Consider the following 17,866-nt stretch of genomic DNA (forward strand, 5'->3'; position numbering starts at 1 on the left):
CTCCCTCCTCCTCCCTCCCTCCCTCTCTATCACATCTCATGTTTCTCCCTCCTCCCTCCCTCCCTCTCTCACATCTCTTTCTCCTCTCCCTCCTCCTTCCTTCTCTATCACATCTCCTCTTTCTCCTCTCCCTCCATTCCTCCCTCTCTATCACATCTCCTCTCCCTCCATCCCTCCCTCCGCAGACAATCAAACCCCTGGGCACACACTGGTTGAATCAATGTTTCCTCGTAATTAGACGTTGAAATGAGGTCTGTGCCCAGTGGGAAGTGAGTTTTGGCTGGGATGGGATAGGGGTGGGGTGGAGGGTGGGAGCGTCCCTCCCTGGCCCATGTATCCATGCTGCGTAGCTGAGGTCTGGATCACATTTAAAACACATGTTCATGCTGCTCCAGATAAGCTGAACTCTGTGGAAATACAGTGGCTTTGGATTTAACAGCCAAGGCAGGGACAGACAGAACAGACTTACAGACAGACAGAGCAAGGCAACATCAGACAGACAAACAGAACCAGGGAGACAAGGCAGGGGCAGACAGAACAGACTTACAGACAGACAGAGCAAGGCAACATCCGACAGACAAACAGAACCAGGGAGACAAGGCAGGGGCAGACAGAACAGACTTACAGACAGACAGAGCAAGGCAACATCCGACAGACAAACAGAACCAGGGAGACAAGGCAGGGACAGACAGAGCCAGGGTGACATGGTGGGGACAGAGAGACAGACAGACAGCCCTCTCAACCCTGAAGGACGGGAACTAAGTGCGGGGCCATGCTCGCTCGATGTGACAAGCAGGCCCTTTAACGCAGAGGCTGAGACACAGTAGATAATGAGGTCTGGACTAACTGGGGAGAAGAGAGGGGATAGTCAAGACAGGCAAAAGAAAGAGAGACAGTCTTAAGAGTCCTTGCTTGTAGTTGGACCAATAGAGAGAGTCTTAAGAGTCCTTGCTTGTAGTTGGACCAATAGAGAGAGTCTTAAGAGTCCTTGCTTGTAGTTGGACCAATAGAGAGACAGTCTTAAGAGTCCTTGAGGCAGTCTCAAGTGACTGAGTGAAACTCTAAGTGTCCTTGCTGTGTGTAGTTGGGGGGATAGAGAGAGAGGTAGAGGTGTTTTAAATCCTCTTTAGCTGTTCCATTTGCTCTGGGGTGTCTGTGGCCAGACGGAGAGGGAGAGAGGGAGAGGTGTCTGTGACCAGGGAGAGAGAGAGAGTCTGTGACCCGGGGGGAGAGAGGGAGAGGTGTCCGTAACCACAGGGACTGTGACAGGAGCTTGTGTGTGGTCTGAGGAGTCAGCGCCGGTCTGAGAGGGGCTGGTCTGTAGAGAGGAGACTCCTTCCTCTGGCTCTGCTCTCTATTATAGAGGATTACCCAATACAGAAACATCTCTCTGTTACAGGGGATTACCCTGAGAGAAACGGCTCTCTGTTGTACAATTTCTGTCCAGAGACTGAAAATTCACCGTACAGAGACAGAAGGAGAACTTTGAACACAAAAGAGACTGAGATACAGCATTGAACCAGAGGATGCAGAGGATGCTTGCTGCCGGTGTTGGAATGATGCTGGTGTTGGTGAGGTTGAACTTGGGAATGCCAAACAAGGTTCAAGATGATCCCAGCTCTCTCAGGGTAAGTGTCCGGTGTCTATGCACTTCATTTCTGTATGACTTCAATGTCCAGACCAGGCACTGTTTCATCTGCAACTCATGTTCTGCTCAGGCTCTTATTCTGTGGATTAAATGCACGAGTCATCGTCATCAAGAAGCTATTTATTAATAACCGGTATGTCATCAAATGGGGACACATGTCTCCCACTGGAGGCACCAGGTTTGAGTCCATCTTTGTGTTCTTATGAACTGAATCAACTCTCCTTACAACTCACCATGTTAGCTAATAAAACTAGCGCTGACCAGTTGGCAAGGGGCGTGGAGACACACACACACACACCACCTGTGAGCTGTCCATGAAGATCAGAGCTGACATGGTCTAATGAGCAGTGTGTGTGTGTGTGTGTGTGTGCCTCTTATGTAAACGGTGCAAATGTATTGGAAGTCCAAATGCATGCGTCACCATTAACAAGATCTCACCGACCTGGAAAGAGGAGCGTTTCAACTTCCTAAATTATCAATCACTTCTTTCTCTTTCTCTTCTTCGCTCTCTCCTCTCTCTTGTTCGCTGTCTGTCTCCCCCCCCCCCCCCCCCTCACTCAATCTCCCGATATCTCTCCCCTTGGGGCCCTGCTTTCCCCTGGGTCTAAATTGCAGAAGAGGGAAAAGAAAACTCCTTGTCTGTCTGGTTTACGAGGAAGCATCCAGCTACACCCTAACGTCACAATCCTCACATAGAGGAAGCATCCAGCTACACCCTAACGTCACAATCCTCACATAGAGGAAGCATCCAGCTACACCCTAACGTCACAATCCTCACATAGAGGAAGCATCCAGCTACACCCTAACGTCACAATCCTCACATAGAGGAAGCAGCCAGCTACACCCTAACGTCACAATCCTCACATAGAGGAAGCATCCAGCTACACCCTAACGTCACAATCCTCACATAGAGGAAGCATCCAGCTACACCCTAACGTCACAATCCTCACATAGAGGAAGCATCCAGCTACACCCTAACGTCACAATCCTCACATAGAGGAAGCATCCAGCTACACCCTAACGTCACAATCCTCACATAGAGGAAGCATCCAGCTACACCCTAACGTCACAATCCTCACATAGAGGAAGCATCCAGCTACACCCTAACGTCACAATCCTCACATAGAGGAAGCATCCAGCTACACCCTAACGTCACAATCCTCACATAGAGGAAGCATCCAGCTACACCCTAACGTCACAATCCTCACATAGAGGAAGCATCCAGCTACACCCTAACGTCACAATCCTCACATAGAGGAAGCAGCCAGCTACACCCTAACGTCACAATCCTCACATAGAGGAAGCATCCAGCTACACCCTAACGTCACAATCCTCACATAGAGGACGCATCCAGCTACACCCTAACGTCACAATCCTCACATAGAGGAAGCATCCAGCTACACCCTAACGTCACAATCCTCACATAGAGGAAGCATCCAGCTACACCCTAACGTCACAATCCTCACATAGAGGAAGCATCCAGCTACACCCTAACGTCACAATCCTCACATAGAGGAAGCATCCAGCTACACCCTAACGTCACAATCCTCACATAGAGCAAGCATCCAGCTACACCCTAACGTCACAATCCTCACATAGAGGAAGCATCCAGCTACACCCTAACGACACAATCCTCACATAGAGGAAGCATCCAGCTACACCCTAACGTCACAATCCTCACATAGAGGAAGCATCCAGCTACACCCTAACGTCACAATCCTCACATAGAGGAAGCATCCAGCTACACCCTAACGTCACAATCCTCACATAGAGGAAGCATCCAGCTACACCCTAACGTCACAATCCTCACATAGAGGAAGCATCCAGCTACACCCTAACGACACAATCCTCACATAGAGGAAGCATCCAGCTACACCCTAACGCCACAATCTTCACATATTGAACAGATCAGCGGCGGCTCATGTCGTTACAACGACTGGGAGAAATGAAAGCAAGCTGTTTCTGTTTGACATGTTTCATATTACACGACAGTCCTTTTCCTCAGCCCCGCCTCTGACCCGGCCCCGCCTCTGACCCGGCTCCGCCTCTGACCCGGCCCCGCCTCTGACCCGGGCCCGCCTCTGACCCGGCCCCTCTCCTCTCCGTTGTTTATTCAACTCTCCATCTGTTCTGTGGGTTTCCCTTCCCGTCTCGTAAATGAATGGAAGTCCCTTATTCCCTCGTTATTTGTCTTTCTCAACAAATCCGACCACACCCTTTTTATATTGTAAATGTTTAAAAGGTTTTTATGATTTGGAACTTTTACAATTGGCAACAATAGACTATTTAAATTGCCACATTTTGTTGTTAAATTGACATTACACCAACACAGTCATAATGTAATGTCTTCGTTTTTTGGGGGGTAATAGTGTGCAGAGAGTGAATTTAGTGAAAATATGATTTGAACACTATAAGTGGAGGCAGGGAGGAAGCCACAGCTCCATAGGACTGGTCAGCTGTAACACCAGACGGGTCTCCTCCAGTGTGTTTGGAGTTGTACACATGGAGGCAGGGAAGAAGCCACAGCTCCATAGGACTGGTCAGCTGTAACACCAGACCGGTCTCCTCCAATGTGTTTGGAGTTGTACACATGACTGTTCCCATTCTCCATGTTGTCCTGTAGGGCACTGAGAGAGATCACCCAACACACGTCTAGCAATTATTGTGGTCGGATTTTCCGACCTGCTTCTTATCTGCAGTAACACAGTATGTTAGTTAGTGATCTACCTGCTTATTATCTGCAGTAACACAGTATATTAGTTAGTGATCTACCTGCTTCTTATCTGCAGTAACACAGTATGTTAGTTAGTGATCTACCTGCTTATTATCTGCAGTAACACAGTATATTAGTTAGTGATCTACCTGCTTCTTATCTGCAGTAACACAGTATGTTAGTTAGTGATCTACCTGCTTATTATCTGCAGTAACACAGTATATTAGTTAGTGATCTACCTGCTTATTATCTGCAGTAACACAGTATATTAGTTAGTGATCTACCTGCTTGTTATCTGCAGTAACACAGTATGTTAGTTAGTGATCTACCTGCTTATTATCTGCAGTAACACAGTATATTAGTGATCTACCTGCTTATTATCTGCAGTAACACAGTATATTAGTTAGTGATCTACCTGCTTGTAATCTGCAGTAACACAGTATATTAGTGATCTACCTGCTTGTTATCTGCAGTAACACAGTATATTAGTTAGTGATCTACCTGCTTGTAATCTGCAGTAACACAGTATATTAGTGATCTACCTGCTTATTATCTGCAGTAACACAGTATATTAGTTAGTGATCTACCTGCTTATTATCTGCAGTAACACAGTATATTAGTTAGTGATCTACCTGCTTATTATCTGCAGTAACACAGTATATTAGTTAGTGATCTACCTGCTTATTATCTGCAGTAACACAGTATATTAGTTAGTGATCTACCTGCTTATTATCTGCAGTAACACAGTATATTAGTGATCTACCTGCTTATTATCTGCAGTAGTACTGTATATTAGTTAGTGATCTACCTGATTATTATCTGCAGTAACACAGTATATTAGTTAGTGATCTACCTGCTTGTAATCTGCAGTAACACAGTATATTAGTTAGTGATCTACCTGCTTATTATCTGCAGTAACACAGTATATTAGTGATCTACCTGCTTATTATCTGCAGTAGTACTGTATATTAGTTAGTGATCTACCTGCTTATTATCTGCAGTAACACAGTATATTAGTTAGTGATCTACCTGCTTATTATCTGCAGTAACACAGTATATTAGTTAGTGATCTACCTGCTTATTATCTGCAGTAACACAGTATATTAGTTAGTGATCTACCTGCTTATTATCTGCAGTAGTACTGTATATTAGTTAGTGATCTACCTGCTTGTAATCTGCAGTAACACAGTATATTAGTTAGTGATCTACCTGCTTGTAATCTGCAGTAACACAGTATATTAGTTAGTGATCTACCTGCTTGTTATCTGCAGTAACACAGTATATTAGTGATCTACCTGCTTATTATCTGCAGTAGTACTGTATATTAGTTAGTGATCTACCTGCTTATTATCTGCAGTAGTACTGTATATTAGTTAGTGATCTACCTGCTTGTAATCTGCAGTAACACAGTATATTAGTTAGTGATCTACCTGCTTATTATCTGCAGTAACACAGTATATTAGTTAGTGATCTACCTGCTTGTTATCTGCAGTAACACAGTATATTAGTTAGTGATCTACCTGCTTATTATCTGCAGTAACACAGTATATTAGTTAGTGATCTACCTGCTTATTATCTGCAGTAACACAGTATATTAGTTAGTGATCTACCTGCTTGTTATCTGCAGTAACACAGTATATTAGTTAGTGATCTACCTGCTTATTATCTGCAGTAACACAGTATATTAGTGATCTACCTGCTTATTATCTGCAGTAACACAGTATATTAGTTAGTGATCTACCTGCTTATTATCTGCAGTAGTACTGTATATTAGTTAGTGATCTACCTGCTTGTAATCTGCAGTAACACAGTATATTAGTTAGTGATCTACCTGCTTGTTATCTGCAGTAACACAGTATATTAGTTAGTGATCTACCTGCTTGTTATCTGCAGTAACACAGTATATTAGTTAGTGATCTACCTGCTTATTATCTGCAGTAACACAGTATATTAGTTAGTGATCTACCTGCTTATTATCTGCAGTAGTACTGTATATGTGTTAGTTTGTGGCCTACCTGCTTGTTATCTGCACTAGTACTGTATATGTGTTAGTTTGTGGCCTACCTGCTTGTTATCTGCAGTAGTACTGTATATGTGTTAGTTTGTGGCCTACCTGCTTGTTATCTGCAGTAGTACTGTATATGTGTTAGTTTGTGGCCTACCTGCTTGTTATCTGCAGTAGTACTGTATATGTGTTAGTTTGTGGCCTACCTGCTTGTTATCTGCAGTAGTACTGTATATGTGTTAGTTTGTGGCCTACCTGCTTGTTATCTGCACTAGTACTGTATATTAGTTAGTGATCTACCTGCTTATTATCTGCAGTAGTACTGTATATTAGTTAGTGATCTACCTGCTTATTATCTGCAGTAGTACTGTATATGTGTTAGTTTGTGGCCTACCTGCTTATTATCTGCAGTAGTACTGTATATGTGTTAGTTTGTGGCCTACCTGCTTGTTATCTGCAGTAGTACAGTATATGTGTTAGTTTGTGGCCTACCTGCTTGTTATCTGCAGTAGTACTGTATATGTGTTAGTTAGTGGCCTACCTGCTTGTTATCTGCAGTAGTACTGTATATGTGTTAGTTTGTGGCCTACCTGCTTGTTATCTGCACTAGTACTGTATATGTGTTAGTTAGTGATCTACCTGCTTATTATCTGCAGTAGTACTGTATATGTGTTAGTTTGTGGCCTACCTGCTTGTTATCTGCAGTAGTACTGTATATGTGTTAGTTAGTGGCCTACCTGCTTGTTATCTGCACTAGTACTGTATATGTGTTAGTTAGTGGCCTACCTGCTTGTTATCTGCACTAGTACTGTATATGTGTTAGTTAGTGGCCTACCTGCTTGTTATCTGCACTAGCCTGTGCAGCAGCAGTTCTAAGCTTGTCTCTGTGGGAAACAGTAGCTAGGTCTCCTAATATTCTGTGTCTCTCCTCCATCCTCTGCTCCATGGGAAGGAGGAGGCTTGTCTTCTCATAGCTCCTAGAGCTCCTCAACAGGTGGACCCTGGGAACTCCTGCCCCCCACTACCCCTTAATGTCACCCCAGCCAACTCCACATTCGCAGCTGTTATGTTGTCTATGGGCTGATGCCAGGGGATCTACTGTGCATTTGGGGTACAATGGGCATCCTCTCATCCCAGCTATGAACAGTCATGGGAATGAGAAGAAGTAATGATTACACACGTAGTACTACAATACTGTAGTACTATAATAATGTAGTACTATAATACTACAATACTGTAGTACTATAAAACTGTAGTACTATTATACTGTAGTACTATAATACTGTAGTTCTACAATATTGTAGTACTATAATACTACAATACTGCAGTACTATAATACTACAATACAGCAGTACTATAATACTACAATACAGCAGTACTATAATACTTTAGTGCAATAATTCTGTAGTGCTACAATGCTGTGGTGCTATAATACTGTAATGCTATAATACTACATTACCGTAGTACTATAATACTACAATACTGTAGTACTATAATACCACAATACTGCAGAACTATAATACTACAATACTGTAGTACTATAATACTACAATACTGTAGTACTATAATACTACAATACTGCAGTACTATAATACTACAATACAGCAGTACTATAATACTTTAGTGCAATAATACTGTAGTGCTACAATGCTGTGGTGCTATAATACTGTAATGCTATAATACTACATTACCGTAGTACTATAATACTACAATACTGTAGTACTATAATACCACAATACTGCAGAACTATAATACTACAATACTGTAGTACTATAATACTACGATAATGTAGTACTATACTACTGTAGTGCTATAATACTATAATGCTGTAGTACTACAATACTGTGGTACTATAATACTGTAGTACTATAATACTACATTACCATAGTACTCTAATACTGTACTACTATAATAATACACTACCTTAGTACTATAATACTAATAATATAGTACTATACTATGTAGTGCTATAATACTGTAGTACTTTAATACTACAATACAGTGGTACTATTAATACTGTAGTGATATAATACTATAATACACAGAAGCACTGATTGTTGTTGTATCTGTTGTGATCTAAATGATGATAGTCTTAAATCCCAGGACAGCTGTTAATGGTCTGTGGGACCTGGCGTTGGGCAATAATAGCACAGTCAGAGGTGGATGTGAGTGTGAGGAATCACTGACTTGCATGTATCATCAGCTCAGTCCAGTCCTTGTAAACCGGCCTCAATCGCATCTAAAGTTAATCCTGACTTGGATGTAAGAGTGCTGCCCTCTTGTGGTGAGACTGTTGACTCTCACAAACCAACTAACAATATTTTACCAGCGTGTTGGAGCTTATTTTCTATCCTGTCTTTAAAACAACATATACCATTAAATGTTTTGTGTCCTCCTCCTCTGCTCCCTGCAGGTGATCAACCAGGAGAAGTGGGAGAGGGATGTGCGTTCGGCCTCCAGTCTGGACGAGCTGCTCATGCTGACAGATTTCCCTGACTGGAAGCTGTGGAAGTGTCGTCTAAAACTCAAACACCTGGAGACGTCTCCCTCATCCTCTTCCTCTCAGCAGCCCAACTACCGTTCCTCCTCCTCCTCCTCCTCCTCCCCTGGATCTGGGTCACACCGCTCCACGCGCTACGCTGTAGCATCCTACAGCCTGGAGATACTCAAAGGTATGTGGGTTCGAAACCTGGGTCTCCTCAAAACTGTGTTGGCTCTCTAAGCTAAAGTTTTGGTATTGTTTGTTGAGCTATGCTGCTGGCTCATACAGCCTCGGGATACTCAAAGGTATGTGGGTTCGATATCTGCGTCTACTGTGCACTTGCTCAATGTGTTAGACCTCTGAGCTAAAGGCTGGGCATTATTCAATGTTCTCCCTGGAGATAGTCATAAAGTATGAGACAGACGGGTTTGAACCCTTTGTCTTCTCGAGACTGTGTTAACCCTCCAAGCAAAAGCCAAGACATTCATTCCAGGTTGCTAATGCATGTTTTGTGGTTAGAATGTGAGTGTACCCAGACGGTAGCCAAAGCAAGTCTCTATGGTTGCTATTAGTTTTGTTCTGTGTGTAACTGTTGGTGTTGTGTGTATGTGATCATTAGCCATAGATGATGAGTGGCAGAAGACCCAGTGCACGCCCAGAGAGACGTGTGTAGACGTGGCAAAGGAACTGGGCACCACGACCTCCATGTTCTTCAAGCCCCCCTGCGTGTCCGTCTTCAGGTGCAACGGATGCTGTAACAAAGAGGGTGTATCGTGCAGAAACACAAGTACTGCCTATGTTAATAAAACAGTGAGCATTTCCTCTTTAAATATCTGTTAGAAGGTGTATTACAAATAAAATGCATTATTAATATTATTCTTAATAAATGGCAATAATTTCTGGCAGGGGTCGGCAAAGGGTAACAGGCAACAGGGCCCAAAGTTTTTAGTAAATATATATATATTTTTTTAAATATGATTTTAGTTTTTGGTCTAAAAAATACCTTTAAAATCCCCAGGAATTCAGCTAAAAATGTGTTTAATTTAGTAAATCTGTTCCCAAGTATTCCTACTAATTAAGAAAATAGATATTTTATCATGTCTCAATGTTATCAATGTATGAAATGATGTCTATTTTCAAATACAACCTCTTTTTGGATGTTTGCGGTGTACAAATGATTGTAACAATGTTCCGGCCCCCTGACCATCCGCTCCAACAAACATCATCCCGCGGCTATAGTTCCAGCCCCCTGACCATCCGCTCCAACAAACATCACCCTGCGGCTATAGTTCCGGTCCCCTGACCATCCGCTCCAACAAACATCACCCTGCGGCTATAGTTCCAGCCCCCTGACCATCCGCTCCAACAAACATCACCCCGCGGCTATAGTTCCGGCCCCCTGACCATCCGCTCCAACAAACATCACCCCGCTGCTATAGTTCCGGCCCCCTGACCATCCGCTCCAACAAACATCACCCCGCTGCTATAGTTCCGGTCCCCTGACCATCCGCTCCAACAAACATCACCCCGCGGCTATAGTTCCGGTCCCCTGACCATCCGCTCCAACAAACATCACCCCGCGGCTATAGTTCCGGTCCCCTGACCATCCGCTCCAACAAACATCACCCCGCGGCTATAGTTGGGGACCCCTGACCATCCGCTCCAACAAACATCACCCCGCGGCTATAGTTCCGGCCCCCTGACCATCCGCTCCAACAAACATCACCCCGCGGCTATAGTTCCGGCCCCCTGACCATCCGCTCCAACAAACATCACCCCGCGGCTATAGTTCCGGCCCCCTGACCATCCGCTCCAACAAACATCACCCCGCGGCTATAGTTCCGGCCCCCTGACCATCCGCTCCAACAAACATCACCCCGCGGCTATAGTTCCGGCCCCCTGACCATCCGCTCCAACAAACATCACCCCGCGGCTATAGTTCCGGCCCCCTGACCATCCGCTCCAACAAACATCACCCCGCGGCTATAGTTCCGGCCCCCTGACCATCCGCTCCAACAAACATCACCCCGCGGCTATAGTTCCGGTCCCCTGACCATCCGCTCCAACAAACATCACCCCGCGGCTATAGTTCCGGCCCCCTGACCATCCGCTCCAACAAACATCACCCCGCGGCTATAGTTGGGGACCCCTGACCATCCGCTCCAACAAACATCACCCCGCTGCTATAGTTCCGGCCACCTGACCATCCGCTCCAACAAACATCACCCTGCGGCTATAGTTCCGGCCCCCTGACCATCCGCTCCAACAAACATCACCCCGCGGCTATAGTTCCGGCCCCCTGACCATCCGCTCCATCAAACATCACCCCGCGGCTATAGTTCCGGCCACCTGACCATCCGCTCCAACAAACATCACCCCGCGGCTATAGTTCCGGCCACCTGACCATCCGCTCCAACAAACATCACCCCGCGGCTATAGTTCCGGCCCCCTGACCATCCGCTCCAACAAACATCACCCCGCGGCTATAGTTCCGGTCCCCTGACCATCCGCTCCAACAAACATCACCCCGCGGCTATAGTTCCGGCCCCCTGACCATCCGCTCCAACAAACATCACCCCGCGGCTATAGTTCCGGCCCCCTGACCATCCGCTCCAACAAACATCACCCCGCGGCTATAGTTCCAGCCCCCTGACCATCCGCTCCAACAAACATCACCCCGCGGCTATAGTTCCGGCCCCCTGACCATCCGCTCCAACAAACATCATCCCGCGGCTATAGTTCCGGCCCCCTGACCATCCGCTCCAACAAACATCACCCCGCGGCTATAGTTCCGGCCCCCTGACCATCCGCTCCAACAAACATCACCCCGCGGCTATAGTTCCGGCCCCCTGACCATCCGCTCCAACAAACATCACCCCGCGGCTATAGTTCCGGTCCCCTGACCATCCGCTCCAACAAACATCACCCCGCGGCTATAGTTCCAGCCCCCTGACCATCCGCTCCAACAAACATCACCCTGCGGCTATAGTTCCGGCCCCCTGACCATCCGCTCCAACAAACATCACCCCGCGGCTATAGTTCCGGCCACCTGACCATCCGCTCCAACAAACATCACCCCGCGGCTATAGTTCCGGTCCCCTGACCATCCGCTCCAACAAACATCACCCCGCGGCTATAGTTCCGGCCCCCTGACCATCCGCTCCAACAAACATCACCCTGCGGCTATAGTTCCGGCCCCCTGACCATCCGCTCCAACAAACATCACCCCGCGGCTATAGTTCCGGCCCCCTGACCATCCGCTCCAACAAACATCACCCCGCGGCTATAGTTGGGGACCCCTGACCATCCGCTCCAACAAACATCACCCCGCGGCTATAGTTCCGGCCACCTGACCATCCGCTCCAACAAACATCACCCCGCGGCTATAGTTCCAGCCCCCTGACCATCCGCTCCAACAAACATCACCCCGCGGCTATAGTTCCGGTCCCCTGACCATCCGCTCCAACAAACATCACCCCGCGGCTATAGTTGGGGACCCCTGATTTATGTTTTAAGACAATTGTGATTATGATAAGTGCTCCTAAATGACAAGGATTTTGGAGAATGTGAATATATACAGAACGTACAGACTACATAATGTACACTATGCACGTCATTGGGCCATCAATGAGTCAAATAAAATACAGCTCTCTCTACAAAGTGGATCTCTGACTCCAGAACCGGACTAATGTGATCTGACACGTTCCGTCCTGCAGCTGCTGAGTGTGATACCGTTCAAATACGGACCTGAGCCGGTGTTGATAAAGGTAGCCAATCACACAGAGTGTAAGTGTATGGAACCACCCCTGATCCGACGGCAAGCCCATATACGCTCTCACAGGAGGAACGGGTGAGTCCAGATGTACAGATACACACACACACACACACACACAAACACACTCTCTCGCTAGTCGTACCCTTAGCACTAACCAGGCGGTGTGTTTGGTTGCAGGTGCTCTCCGATGCGTCAGCTCTCTAAATCAGAGGACTCCAGGCGTCTGTGTGCCAGTGGGTTGATCTGGGACTGCATGTCCGACCGCTGTGTGTCCTACCCCTCCACTAAACAACCAGGTTAGTCTACCACTGTGTCCTACCCCTCCACTAAACAACCAGGTTAGTCTACCACTGTGTCCTACCCCTCCACTGAACAACGAGTCTACCACTGTGTCCTACCCCTCCACTAAACAACCAGGTTAGTCTACCACTGTGTCCTACCCCTCCACTAAACAACCAGGTCAGTCTACCACTGTATCCTACCCCTCCACTAAACAACCAGGTTAGTCTACCACTGTATCCTACCCCTCCACTAAACAACCAGGTTAGTCTACCACTGTATCCTACCCCTCCACTAAACAACCAGGTTAGTCTACCACTGTGTCCTACCCCTCCACTAAACAACCAGGTTAGTCTACCACTGTGTCCTACCCCTCCACTAAACAACCAGGTTAGTCTACCACTGTGTCCTACCCCTCCACTAAACAACCAGGTTAGTCTACCACTGTATCCTACCCCTCCACTGAACAACCAGGTTAGTCTACCACTGTATCCTACCCCTCCACTGAACAACCAGGTTAGTCTACCACTGTGTCCTACCCCTCCACTAAACAACCAGGTTAGTCTACCACTGTATCCTACCCCTCCACTGAACAACCAGGTTAGTCTACCACTGGTAGATGTATCAACTATCCAGCCCAGTAGATGCACTAGATTTAGCTGGTATGCAGCACTGGGTTTGGGCAGTGTTTGCACTTTGGGGACCATTCCATTGTAATGCGCTGGGGATGCTAAATCAGGGTGTTATTCAGGATATGATATAGCCTCTGTAGGAAGTGGTTATTCTGATGTGTTGTTCTCGCTCCATTTTCCCTGGTCTGGTCCCTGTAGTCATATTAAGTCATTCCTATGTTTTTCTCTCTGTTTGTTCCAGACTTCTCTCCCAATATGAGAACGGTGGACTGTGACATAGATGTTGACAGGTGTGACTGTGTCCCAGACCGCACTACACTGTCCCCACAGCCCACCTTAACCCAGGACCCAGATCATCCTACCCTGCATGTCACCTGAACCATACTGCCTGTGCTAACAACAAACAGCACTTCAACCATGCCTCTCGCAGGTAGAATGCAACTTGAGACACACCCCTTTTGACTACTTAGTTTGATCGTTTTGATAGTAGTTAATTGATAAATGTATCAGCTGATGTTCAAGGTCTGAATGAATCAGTACCTGATGTACATCAGAAATGTTTGGGTCCTCAAGAGACCGTGGTTGAACAGCCATACTACAACACATGTACTAACACCTTTTCATTCTTTTGATCCGCAGATGCCAGTGATACTAAGAAGAATATAACCTTTGACATCTGCTTGGCTTTGAAGTTTGGAAGCAGTGAAAAAGTTCATAATTTAATTTATATCGCTATTTATATATCTAACTTCAAATAAAATAGTTTATCTTTCTAACCTACATACATGACGTTTTACATGTTTTATTTACATATGTAAATTATTAGTATTTATATGCACTGAACATGTATTTTGCGCTAAAGAACAATATTTTTGTAATAATTGCTGCCAACATTTTGTAAATATAATCGAAGTTTGTCCTTTCGGTGTCTATCCTTCATATTTATAATTAAAGTTTTAACCGTTTTGTTCAAAGTTCTCTCACCTTGTAAAAGTATAGGTCGCGACCAGACCTGTTAACGGTGGGTCGCGACGTGTTAGAGCAAATGTATCATTCTTTCATTAATTCCTGGAATTGATTTGGCCAAGGACAAATGGTCTGTGTTCATTGCGCTCTGTCTGCTAAGCAGCCGTGTCAGTTCGGCAGCTGCGCGACTGAGAGGAGAAGCCTGTGTGCTTCGCGGTTTACCGGATCTTTTTTTTCTGCAGTTTTAATTGAAGATCACTCCGCGACCCTACAGCAGCGCTGTAGTTCGGCAGCAGATGATGCGCCGTCAGCCAATGACTTGGTATTCTCACTCGCCCAGCTGTCATCAAATGTAGTCAAGCTAGCCATAAATTCTGACAGCTCAATCGTCATTAAACTGAAATACTGCGATACGTTTCTTTCTCTTGGTTTCATACCAACTTTGAGAAATAACGAGGGGCGCACACAATGTATTTTGTCCAGGGAAGTGCTTAGTAATGAGACTCTCACATTAAAATAACACATTCTGAGCAAACATCCACAGCATGATGGTAAACCCAGGGAGTTGTTTCAGAGCAGGGCTGAATGCTTCAGGAAACATCGCTTTGACAGTGGAAAAGTAAGTCAACTAGCTTGTTGTCATTTTATAACAGGTAAGCAGAAATAAGGGAGTACAATCTCTCAAAGTAGTAACTTAGATGTGAGTTTCCCTTTCAAACAATTACATTGTACACAGCTATTAACGTTAGATTGCTAATATTAGCCAAAGCAAGCAAGCTAGCTAGCTACTGTGCTACCCTTAAGTTACAGTACTGTATATTTAGAATATAAAATGATCAGGCCTACTGCACAACTTACTGTAGAAATGATTGTTGAAAACAACAAGTCGAGGTTGGAACTGTTGCTGTTAAAATACAAGTTATCATTTTTATTCTGAACTGGAATAAAATTATTGATTGCTTTTTATTTTTTTTGCTCATCTACAGCAGGAAGCGGTCTCGTGCCTGACTGAGAAAGCAGTAGATGTTCTGGTCCAGTTTGGCACCACATACCTATATGAGTCAGGGTTCGTATCTCTGGCGTACTTAAAAAACAAGTACAGAAACAGACTCCATGCTGAGCATGACCTCAGGGTTGCACTGTTAAAAACTGAACCCAGAATAGAAATGCTTGTTGAAAGCATCAACCAGCCACACACCTCTCATTAGGACTGTGTGTGTTTTCTGCTCTACATCTGTGTGATGTGATCAATCAGCTTATTCCAGTTCAGAATTTAAATTATTTATTATATTTTAACAGCAACAGTTCCAACCTAGACAGTTGGGGAACAGAGCATTCGGAAAGTATTCAGACCCCTTCCCTTTCCCCACATTTTGTTAAGTTACAGCCGTAGTCTAAAATTGATTAAATAAATAAAAATCCTCATCAATCTATACCCAATACCCCATAATGACAAAGCAAAAGCAGGTTTTTGCAAAGGTATAAAAAAAAACAATGGAAATATCTTATTTGCATAAATATTCAGACCCTTTGCAATGAGACTTGAAATTGAGCTCAGTTGCATCCTGTTTCCATTGATCATCCTTGAGGTGTTTCTACAACTTGATTGGAGTCCATCTGTGGTAAATTCAATTGATTGGACAATTGTCTATATCTAAGGACCCACAGTTCATGTCAGAGCAAAAACCAAACAATAAGGTCAAAGGAATTGTCTGTAGAACTCCAAGACAGGATTGTGTCGAGGCACAGATCTGAGGAAAGGTACCAAAAAATGTCTGCAGCATTGAAGGTCCCCAAGAACTGTCACGACTTCTGCCTAAGTCGATCCCGCTCCTTGTTCGGGCGGTCGGTCAGCCTTACCTCAGGTTTTCACCCCGAGAGTAACGGGCAGGTGGAGAGAGTTAACCAGGATGTGGGAAGGTTTCTGAGGTCTTATTGCCAGGACCGGCCGGGGGAGTGGGCGGCGTTCTTGCCCTGGGCAGAGATGGCCCAGAACTCGCTCCGCCACTCCTCCACTAACCTTTCTCCCTTCCAGTGTGTCTTGGGGTATCAGCCGGTTCTGTCTCCTTGACATCAGAGTCAGACTGAGGCTCCTGCGGTGGACGACTGGTTCCGGCGCAAGGGGGAAACATGGGGCGCCGCACATGTCCACCTTCAGTGCGCCGTACTGCACCAGAAAAGGTGTGCAGACCGTCTCCTCAGTGAGGTCCCGGTGTTCGCACCGGGGGACAGGGTCTGGCTCTCGACCCGAAACCTGCCCCTCCGCCTGCCGGAAGCTGGGTCCGCGGTTTGTGGGGACATTTAAAGTCCTGAGGAGAGTGAACAAGGTATGTAACAGGTTCCAGCTTCCCCCGAGTACCGCATTAACCCCTCGTTCCATGTGTCTCTCCTCAGGCCGGTGGTGGCTGGCTCGCTCCAGGAGTCTGAGGTGTGGGAGGTTCCTCCACCCCCTCTGGACATCGAGGGGGACCCGGCGTACTCCGTTCGTTCCATACTGGATTCGATTCAGCCTTCGGTACCTCGTGGACTGGGAGGGGTATAGTCCGGAGGAGAGATGCTGGGTTCCGGTGGACGACGTGTTGGATCCTTCTATGCTGCGAGATTTCCACCGTCTCCATCCGGATCGCCCTGCGAGTCGGTCCGCGCGTCAGCGGGGGGGTACTGTCACGGGCGGTGTTCGGCGGTCGACGTCACAGATCTTCTTGCCATCACTGATCCATTTTTCTTTTTCCATTGGTTTTGTCTTGTCTTCCTTCACACCTGGTTCATATCACATCAATTACATGTTGTGTATTTAACCCTCTGTTTCCCCTCATGTCCTTGTTGGAGATTGTTTGATTGTATGTTAGTGCTAGTATGTGTTGGTGCGCGATGGGTTTTGTACCCATTTTATACATTTTTGTATATTTAGGTTTTTGGAGTTTGTTTGTGAGTTCTTATTAAATGACTCTGTTTATACCAAGTTTGTTCTCCTGCACCTGACTTCCCTGCCACCAACACGTACACCTTACAAGAACACATTGGCCTCCATCATTCTTAAATGTAAGAAGTGTGGAAAGGGGGATATTCAGTTGTACAATTGAATGCATTCAACTGAAATGTGTCTTCCGCATTTAACCCAACCCCTTTGAATCGGAGAGGTGTGGGGGGACTGCCTTAATGGACATCCACATCATCGGTGCCTGGGGAATATCATCAGCTCTGGGATTCAATCCAGCAACCTTTCTGTTACTGGCCCAAAGCTCCTACTCGCCAGGCTACCTGCGGCCCCAGGGGAGAAGGGTTTTGGTTAGGGAGGTGACCAAGAACCCGATGGTCACTCTGACAGAGCTTCAGAGTTTCTCTGTGGTGATGGGAGAACCTTCC

General features: G+C 45.9%; 1 protein-coding gene across 4 annotated transcripts; it reads left to right on the plus strand.

Moving 5' to 3' along the window:
• Positions 1-866: 866 nt before the first annotated feature.
• Positions 867-17,462, plus strand: LOC110495412 (vascular endothelial growth factor D). Of its 4 annotated transcripts, XM_036951571.1 has the most exons (9): positions 867-1,628; positions 8,780-9,038; positions 9,468-9,658; positions 12,565-12,698; positions 12,801-12,919; positions 13,776-13,964; positions 14,174-15,119; positions 16,536-16,681; positions 16,895-17,462. In XM_036951571.1, the coding sequence occupies exons 1-6, from the start codon at positions 1,527-1,529 to the stop codon at positions 13,910-13,912; spliced, it is 942 nt and encodes a 313-aa protein (XP_036807466.1). In that variant the 5' UTR covers positions 867-1,526; the 3' UTR covers positions 13,913-13,964; positions 14,174-15,119; positions 16,536-16,681; positions 16,895-17,462. The 4 variants fall into 4 exon arrangements, with proteins under 4 accessions (XP_036807466.1, XP_036807463.1, XP_036807464.1 ...); XM_036951568.1 differs by having other exon boundaries at positions 16,536-17,462; XM_036951569.1 differs by lacking the exon at positions 16,536-16,681.
• Positions 17,463-17,866: the final 404 nt, after the last annotated feature.

Source organism: Oncorhynchus mykiss, chromosome 18, assembly GCF_013265735.2.
Source record: "Oncorhynchus mykiss isolate Arlee chromosome 18, USDA_OmykA_1.1, whole genome shotgun sequence".
Taxonomy (NCBI): Eukaryota; Metazoa; Chordata; class Actinopteri; order Salmoniformes; family Salmonidae; genus Oncorhynchus; species Oncorhynchus mykiss.